The sequence below is a fragment of the Penaeus monodon genome, chromosome 10 (genome assembly GCF_015228065.2).
Source record: "Penaeus monodon isolate SGIC_2016 chromosome 10, NSTDA_Pmon_1, whole genome shotgun sequence".
Taxonomy (NCBI): Eukaryota; Metazoa; Arthropoda; class Malacostraca; order Decapoda; family Penaeidae; genus Penaeus; species Penaeus monodon.
Window position 1 is genome coordinate 12744610 of NC_051395.1, and position 10000 is coordinate 12754609.

The 10000-nt window shown below is 38.7% G+C and overlaps 1 protein-coding gene across 3 annotated transcripts in view; it reads right to left on the bottom strand.

Annotated features, from left to right (window-relative positions):
- Positions 1–10000, bottom strand: part of LOC119577843 — a 113238-nt gene that overhangs the window by 92303 nt on the left and 10935 nt on the right. Inside the window, exons 1-9 of one of the 3 annotated variants that reach the window (XM_037925441.1) lie at positions 9047–9111; positions 8704–8825; positions 7574–7610; positions 7267–7442; positions 6961–7122; positions 6795–6870; positions 6465–6670; positions 6181–6297; positions 5031–5451 (exon numbers count right to left, since the gene is read on the bottom strand). In XM_037925441.1, coding sequence (XP_037781369.1) covers positions 5437–5451; positions 6181–6297; positions 6465–6670; positions 6795–6870; positions 6961–7122; positions 7267–7442; positions 7574–7610; positions 8704–8817 — 903 coding nt within the window. In that variant the 5' untranslated portion in view covers positions 8818–8825; positions 9047–9111 and the 3' untranslated portion in view covers positions 5031–5436. Of the gene's footprint in view, positions 1–5030; positions 5452–6180; positions 6298–6464; positions 6671–6794; positions 6871–6960; positions 7123–7266; positions 7443–7573; positions 7611–8703; positions 8826–9046; positions 9112–10000 lie in introns of those variants that run through there. The other 2 variants (XM_037925442.1, XM_037925443.1) reach the window with 2 other exon arrangements.

Below are 10000 nucleotides of genomic sequence, written 5' to 3' on the forward strand. Positions count from 1 at the left end.
TTAAGTCAAAACATTAACTTATGTTATTTTTCCTTCAGAATGAACTCATTACTTTGATGGAATAATCTTGATTTAAGTTAGTAATTGTGTAAACATAACTTAGTATTCTAAATTGCTTGGTATAAGTAATTCATCTTGCCTAAATATAATTCTCACTAATTTCTGTATTTCAATTTGCTTACAAATATTTTTATGATTTAATCATTGTATGGAAGAAAGGAATTCTTTTATTAACTTTACTCTATTTTAAGCATTGACATTGGTTAATTAATAACAGCTTGCTTAAATTTATATTATGCAGTTTGTATGTTAACAATTAGAGTAAAGTGGCAAGTTATTTGTTAAAGTTAAAAGATGGATAATTAATATGGTATAATTATTGTATTGAATTATAATGAACTCAGATGTTATATTATTGACGTATAAATTTATGTGATTGACTTTACATGTTTACTATATATAATACTTTACAGTTAATAAATTAGTTGTAGATTCTCTAATAAGTTGTGAACTTTCCTTTACATTTGTCTAAACAAATTAATACAAGTTGAAAGAGTAAGATCTGTGAGAGAAATATGACTAGTATGAACTATTAAGATTATATCAGATATTGAGGAGATAATATATTATGTTGATGCAAAGAGGCAACAACAGGATATCCTGTCTGAGGTTGAGTCTTGGGCAGTCACTCCAGGTGGATGCAGACTGTGGTTCCCAACATCCACCTGTGGGGGATGAGTGAACCCCACTCCTATCCTGAGCTCCGTCAGTTGACTTCCCAACGGGGCCCACAACCTACCCCACAGTACCCCTCCCCCAGCACTGACAGAGGTTTTATTTTGAGAAGGACTGGTAATGTCAGCTTCCCAAGAACCACACATTAACTCCATGGGGCTGGGAGTTGGTATGGAACCATGTCGTGTCCACACGCCGGTGGGCTATAACTCCATCCTTCTAGAGCCTCCTACTGCTCCAAGATCCTCCACAGTTAATCCAAGGACCACAAGTACCCAGTTTTCATGGATGGCACAAGGAGGCACTGTGGAAGTCTTGATGTAGAGGCTGTGAGTTGGCATGGGAGGCTTATCCATGACTGCTCCCTTTTTTGCGTTAGGCTAGCCAGCAGTGGCAGCTGAAAGTGAGAAGGTATGCAAACATTTTCTGCAAATTAAGAGCTACCACATCACCCTAAGCAGAAGCACGCAAGCAATATATATATACGAGTATAAATTAGCCAATATGTATTTATTACATTATATGTGGACACATATATATGTGTGTAAGTATATATATACATACATACATATATATAGAATGAATATATGTACATGAATAAGCATACAGCTAGAAATATGTCTGTGTAATATAAAGGTATATGAATACATATATGATTATATATTTCCAGACTGTAACTATGAAATGATCTTCGACTCGACCGTACATAAGGGTATATGCTAGAGAAAAACTTTTGCTGAAAAAACAGATTGAGTGGATAATAATGTGAACGATAGTTATTTATTTAGTTATATTACAATAACATCAAATAATATGAATATAAGTTGAATCGTATTCCTGCAAAAGATTCAAGAGCATAACTTGTAAATGAAAGACACACACAGGCACACACACATACATATGTGTGTGTATATATATCATATATATATATATATATATATATATATATATATATATATATATATATATATATATATATATATATATATATATATATATATATATATATATATATATATATATATATATATACACTCACACACACACATGTATATAAATATGTGTGTGTGTGTGTGTGTGTGCGGGTGATTTAAGGAAATATCTTGTGTCATTGATACATGCACTCCGATGTTATGAGTTGATAGTGTCACCAATCAGCCATTGCGTAGTGTCTAACTTGGGTCTTAGATTAGCCTTCATTGTTTCTGTAAAAGTAATGTCCTGTAGAAAAATCAATAGAACGTCATAAACGTTTCAGTATGTTCTTTTTAATATATATAACTCACGATTATACTGAACAAATTTCCAAAACAAGTGAATTGTAGCCACACCTCTTAAGGTTACATGGATTAACAATAAAAGTCGCTCTTCCGTGATAGGTTGCTTCCTTAAATCATAATCAGACACACATGTGGGGATGGAGATATATATATACATATACATATATATATGCAGATACACACACATACATATATATACACATATGTTTGTGTGTGCATGTGTGTTTGGATGTGTGTTTATGTGTTTGTGTGTGTTTGTTCGTGTGTTTGAGTGCGTGTCTGTGCCTGTGTGTGTACACACATAGACACTCAGGTGGCATCAAAATATTGTTAAATTTGTACATTTTCATCCATAACAGAAAAAATTAAATATGTTTGTCAACTATCCGAGGCCTCCTGGCCGACGGAGGAGCAGAGAACCTCTTTCGACCAGTCTTCTTGCAGCAAAAGGACTGCCCTCCAAGCGGCCTGTTCCGCAACCATTCCTTGAGTAAGCCGTTCATGTCGACAGAATTTCTAGTCCGTCGCAAAACAGATGTGCGCCCGTGACCAGAAAGAAAAATGTAATACTGAGGAAAAGAAAAGGGACCGGGAAACTTTGCGCAAATGTGTAATTATATTTTAAAACCCACTGTGCTTTATTGTGAGATACAATAACAGCTAAGAAAACGTAGCCTGGTTGCTCGGAAGACAATATCCTAGCCTATAATGCGCACACACACATACACACACACACACACACACACACACACACGCTCACACACACGCTCACACACACACACGCATACGCACAACATATGTATATAAATACACCACAACCACACACGAGCGCCCGCGCGCGCATGTATACACATTTATGTGAGTATATACATTTATATATCTATATATAGGTATAGATATAATACGCGAGCGCCCGCATGCGCACATGTATATATGTATATATACATATATATGCATATATATATATATATATATATATATATATATATATATATATATACATATATATATATACATATATATATATATATATATATATATATATATATACATATATATACATATTTACATATACATATTTGTGTCTGAATAGCAAAACACTCTTCCGTGCTGATACAATGGAAGAAAAACCCACAATACAAAAACTAGATTTATTGAAAATGAGACTACAGTTTCGAAATCCACCTGGATTCCATCTTCAGGTCTGAAGAGGAAAGGGAGAGGAGGGGGTATAAAAGAGAGAGAGGAGAGGCAACGCGGGAACACGGGGCGGGTGAGGACAGACGAACGGAAGCAGAGGAAGGTCACATCAGGTCGGAGGATCGGGCGGACTATGCGCCGGGTGGCCGGCATACGGTAGAAGGCGGAGGATATGGGAAGGAAGGAGGCTGTCAGCAGGAGAAAAGCCGCTGTTCAAGTTGAAATTAGGCAGCAGCTTTATAAAGGAAGATTCCACCAGTCTGCGGGAGTGGACATCGGCGGAAGGAAACACAATCCGCGCTGCTGACCAGTTCATCTGATGGCCAGTGTCCCACTGATGGCAAAAGAGGGCGTTATTGTTGTGTCCCCTGGATATAGCGTACTTATGTTGAGACAGACGCTTGGTAAGACTGGCGCCTGTTTCGCCAAATTACTGCTTGTCACAGGAGGCACAAGGAACAGCATAGGTGCCCACCTTTGCGGAGGAAGGAGGGCTAGTATGGACCAGGTTGCGACGGAGAGTGTTCACCTGGCGAAAGATCAGCTTGCAGTTGAGAGGGTGAAGAGGGCGACGGAGAGAGTAAATTTCCTCAGTGTAGGGCAGGCTGAGGACGGGCAAATGAGGAGTCAATTTAGGAGGAGAGTCGTGATAGAAGGTACGCCGCGCCCTGGATAACGCGGCATCGAGAACATGACCAGGGTAGCCCAGTTTGGAGAAAGAGCGACGAAGGAAGACGATCTCTCCATCCAGGTACTGGGGGTCACAGATGCGAAGGGCGCGAAGGAACAGCGAGGTGGCAACACCTCTCTTCACATGGAGAGGGTGGTATGAGAAGAAGTGTATGTACATACCACTATGCATGGGTTTCCTGTATATGGAGAAGGAGAAGTGGTCAGCAGAGCGATGGACTAAGGTGTCCAAGAAAGGGAGCCTGTTGTCAACCTCCCATTCCACCTTGAAACAGATGGAAGGAGAGAGAGAGTTCAGCTGCATCAGGAAACCCGGAAACAGAGCAGGGTCATGAGGCCAGAGAGCAAAGACGTCGTCGACATACCTCAGCCAGATCGACGGCCGAATGGAGATGGAAGGGAGAAGCTCAGACTCGAAGAATTCCATGAACAGGTTTGCCAGGACTGGAGAGAGGGGAGAGCCCATGGCAACACCGAACATCTGAGAGTAGAAGCGACCTTCAAAGGAAAAGGAATTAGACTCCACACACAGACGAATCAGCTGGAGGAAGACGTCGGTGGGCAGAGGGAGACGAGGATCCTCTGCGGGGAGTCTCCTCTGGAGGAAAGCCAGGACATCATCAAGCGGGACCTTGGTGAACCGGGAGTCAACGTCCAAGCTCATCATGGTCACCGGTGAAGCTCCACGAACGCGGGAGATGAAGTCCTGAGAGTGGCGCAGGTGAGCAGGAGAGAAGGTGCCAAGAAGGGGAGTGAGACACTTTTGTATTGTGGTTTTTTCTTCCATATTTGTGTCTATGTAAATGTATAAATGTGTATATGAATGAATAAATAAATCATTATATGACATGCATATATATAATATATATAATATATGTATAATATATATATATACATATATATATATATATATATATATATATATATATATATATGTGTGTGTGTGTGTGTGTGTGTGTGTGTGTGTGTGTGTGTGTGTACATATATGTGTGTGTAAATATGTATATATATATATATAAATGAATAAATTCATAAATTCATAGTTGTATAGTCAATTTAATATGAATTCTACTGCGACTGTGGAAATAAAATATTTACATACAGGTTTTGAAGGGAATGAGTCAATATAACTTTCTAATTTTATTTGATGTTATTGTAATGCAACTAAATAACAAACTCAATATTATTATTAGCTACCATATAATACTGCAATAGACGTACCACGATGTACATCTTATATGCGTAGCAGCTGCTATCAATATATAAACCTTAAGTTTCCTGAGAGAGAGAAACATGAACATTGTTCATTACCTGAGTTCCTCTAATTACAGAGGAAATAAAGGACAAGTTAATTTAAGCGTTCCTCTAATTCTTTCTCTCTAAGAGCCTTGGATTTCCAGGCAAAATCACACATAAAGTTATAAAGCTATAAGTGGAGGTACATCATCAGTCATAATACGCGGGCGTAATCCAGAGAGGTCAGCTTCGAAGCGGGTCTTCACCGTCATCTTGGAGTCCGATTCGATGGTCATTACATAATCACCATCTGGAAATATATATTCATACATATATGTACAAACACTCATGACTATGCACACATTCATGCAAAACACACACACGCACAACATATATATATATATATATATATATATATATATATATATATATATATATATATATATATATATGTACACATAGATAAACACACACACATATATGTATGTATATATAAACGAATAAGTAAAGAAATATATATATATATATATATATATATATATATATATATATATATATATATATATCATTCTAGTGCTCTGTTTCTCCATGACACCATTCACCACTTTTATACTGGACTGAGGGCCATTTCCAGAGATGTCTGCCACAAATACAAGGGAAAAAACCTGTCAGGGTGGTTTCCCCTTGTCTTTCCTGACATACACATCACACATATATAAATGTATGTGTGTACACACACACACACATTTATACATATATGTGTGCACATATATATATACACACACATACATATGTATACATATAAAGGAATAAATAGATAAATGTACTTATGTATATACATGCATATAGAAATTAATAGATAGGGGGAGAAAGACATAGCGAAAGAAAGAGGAAGGGTATACTGTATATGCACATTTACACATTTGTATGCATATACATGCACACACACACACACACACACACTTATAAATGAATATATAGGCGTGTGTGTATCACACATATATGTATGTATATCAGAAACAATCATTATGCGACTTACTTCAGTTAATACAGTGTCACTGAGGGCAGAGAACCTCGTGCTGGTCACCTTGCACGTGTACCGTGTGCGACCCTGTGCACTCAGCCGCCGCACCATCAGGTCGCCGGTGGTTGAGATCTAAATGCAAAACATTTTTATACTATGATATGCATCTGTCATATGGATTATCTGCTCAAGATTGTTTACTCACATCCAGCGAAAATACCGTCTTATATATATTTCCATCCTGCTCTGCTTGAGATATACATTAACAGTGGAGAAATGTAAAGAAATGTTGGAATTACCTGATAAATGGCGTTGCCAGAAATCCTCTCATTATTGAGGAACCATTCCCGAGTGACGTTGTGGCCCTGCGAGCGGCAAGGCAACGTCACGGAGTCCCCTACATGGCCCATGGCCGCGGGGGAGTGTTGGTAGATGCGAGGCAGAGCGTTAACGAGGGCGCCCAGGCGGCACGTGGGGCCTTCCTCCAGTGTCTCGCTTTCGTCGCCTGTTCTCGTACCAGGGGATATACTTATTATTTCCACTGTAGCGTTCGCACCTTTATCTACATTCTGTAGTAGGGATATTGCATAGGTATTGTTAATTGTTCATTAACAGTGAAGTAGACTTACCTACGATAACTACAGTAAAAAGACGAGAGTAAGACTTCTGACTCCGTGGTGCTCTCACCTCCAACTTGTATGTCGCCTGTGTAAGGATAAAAAGAAAAGTTAATGTAAAGGCAATTGCATATTTCCAAGTATGGTTAGGATGATTCTGCTTCTGATGCTAACAGACCTGGTGTTGATCGGAGATGCAGTCCAAATAGACGACGGAGGAGACTTGCAGGACGGAGGCGGACGTAGACGCTGTTGAGGACAAGTCCCCCTCCAGACCCAGCATGTTGGTCGCCTCTTCCAGAAGCTCTTGGGGCGTGGAACCTACCTCGACCTTGGAACCCTGTATTAAGTATTACCAAACTCTTTATTTCCCCTTTATCTTAGTATGAAAATATAATGAAAAAGTCAATCACATTCTCATACATATTATGTTTATAGAAATTATATACTACGAGAATGGCATTGTAGTTTTATGTTTATTGACCTCTCGGTGCAGTGGCACGCCTTCCTTGTACCACGTGAGGACAGAGCCTGTGGGGGCGACCATCTCACACTGAAGGCGAGCGTCCTGACCACGCCGAACACCCGCCACCCGCGGCGAGCACTCGCTCGTCCACAGCACTTCGTCCAGCTCCTCCTCGCGCACCTCCTCGCTTCTCTCTGTAGGTAATTATCATGAGAGACTTTGCATGTGAACCTTGTATGGCTTCATGGCAATAGTTACAAATGGTCTTTCATGTGGGATCCATAAGAACTACAGAACAGACATTTACATGAATAATATAACTTACTTGCTTCTGTTTTCAAAGGCGACTGGTCAAAGATGATCTAAAAAAGAAAAAAAAAAGAAAATAATAAAAAAAAATCTGTCAACAATATTTAGGCGTTGATTTTACTTACACGCAAAAATCTCGAATGCGTCCTCGTACAAAAACTGACAACATGTAATCATGTAAATAGCGATGCACTCGTATTCTTATCCAGGTGTTGCTGAGGGGCATGATCACTGAACATACATAGTGATCAGTAAAACTGAAGGATAAGCATGAATTGTGATGCCCAAACCAACTGAACAGTTGGTTTGGGCATCAGTTACATTTTTATTCAACTGAAAGGAAATCTCTTAACACACGTAATCAACAGACAATCAACATTCAAGAAATCAGTTTATCTTTAGCTGAAATCTAGTGCTTGTGTACCCAACATCACTGACATATTAAGAATTCAAACTTTACATATTTTCCTTTCTTGATATACTTCTTTAATAGCTCCGACCGAAGAGATCAATGCTACTTTGCATAAACAGCTGCCAGGTGTCTTACTGACATACTCAGCCTACCAAATACCCTTTAGGTCATCCTTACCAGTATCCCTCCTCCAAGGTGAATGGTTGATATTTAGTATGGAAAAAATCTTATTCCGCCAGATAGGTATCAACACCTTCAGAGTCACTCTAGCCGGTGGCCTGGGTTTCGCTTAAGTTATCCAGTAGTTGTTCACTGTGTGAAGCTTGAAATTTGTCGTAGATAGAATAGTTATGATGTATTGTATAGGATAAATAGTGAATAAAAGAATATATGAGGAAATCTTATCTTAGTGGGGGGAAATTTAAAACAAACTTGAAAGTTTGTTCATTCTCTAAGGGAAGGGGTATGTTGTTTGGCTGCTAAGCTAGCTAAAGAAGAGAGAACAACGTCGCCTGTCTTGGGCAGGTCACCTGGTCTGATGGGTTGTAAACAGTGGCACTGTAATATGTAGTGAATTAGGGGCTATGATGTTACCTCCTGGCAATGCAGGCATCTCGTGGGACTCTCATCTATTTTCCAGTTGCATCTATAGCCCAATCGCAATCTGTATATGAAAACAGCGTCCCTTCGTGATAAAAACATTGGTATATTAACTCGCAAATGTAACAAAAAACCTTTGGCAGTCGCAGATGCACATCGAATGGGACGTGGAGGCTGGATCCTCGAGCTGCCCAGTCACGGGATGCCATTGCCATCAGGCTGACCGCCAACAGGAGAACTCGGATCATTGTTTATGCTGGGAAAAAGGGCAAAGAGAATGGTAAACACGTGGTACTTCCTGTGGTTGGTTACATCAGATGTTAGATATTTTGATTTAAGATTATAACAGATAAGACATAGACTACAGCAGTAAGAAAAAAATCTAAGGTAAGGAAAATGTTTTATGGACAGATATAATAGGATTATGGTCCCAAAGACCCCTTTCCCCTCAGAATCCACCAGGCAACGCAGATGCACCTTTCCGAGTAAATTAAGGCAAAGAGAGCTGTGCGTGCTGGAAACCCGATCTTCCTCGGGATGGAAGGAACACTGTGGATTTCCTGTGATGCTCTTCGTCTTTTAAAGCTCGAATGGAATCCGGTTACGCCCCTGGATAGCGATTTTCTAATGAGGCAATTCACGCGGTTTCACAAGATGATAGCCATTACTTGCAGATAACATGGTATGTTGGCAATGAATTTTTGCTCTTTGCTCGCAATGAACTAATATTTTCGACGTTTCCATTTTCCTCAGAAATATGTGGTTGCACCTGTAGTATATATATATATATATATATATATATATATATATATATATATATATATATATATATATATATATATATATATATATACATATATATATATATATATATATATATATATATATATATATATATATATATATATATATATATATATATATATATATATATATATAAGGCCGCGGTGGCCGAATGGTTAGAGCGTCGGACTCAAGACTGTCACGACGGCAGTCTGAATTCGAGAGTTCGAGTCACCGACCGACGCGTTGTTCCCTTGGGCAAGTAACTTCACCTTGATTGCCTACCTAGCCACTGGGTGGCCAAGCCAGCCCAAGTCAAGTGCTGGTCCCAAGCCCGGATAAATAGAGAGAATAATTACCTAAAAGGTACCACCGGCACTCTCCGTGGAAAGGAACTGGGGACCCTACCACGTACTCACTCCAAGAGCATCACAACATGAAAGCTACAATTAAGTATCATGTTGTGACCACGGCGGCTCAGACATGAACCTACCGTTAAAAAAAAAAAAAAAAAAAAAAAAAAAATATATATATATATATATAAATAAATATATATATATATAATATATATATATATATATATATATATATATATATATATATATATATATATATATGTATATATGTATGCATTTATATACATATGTG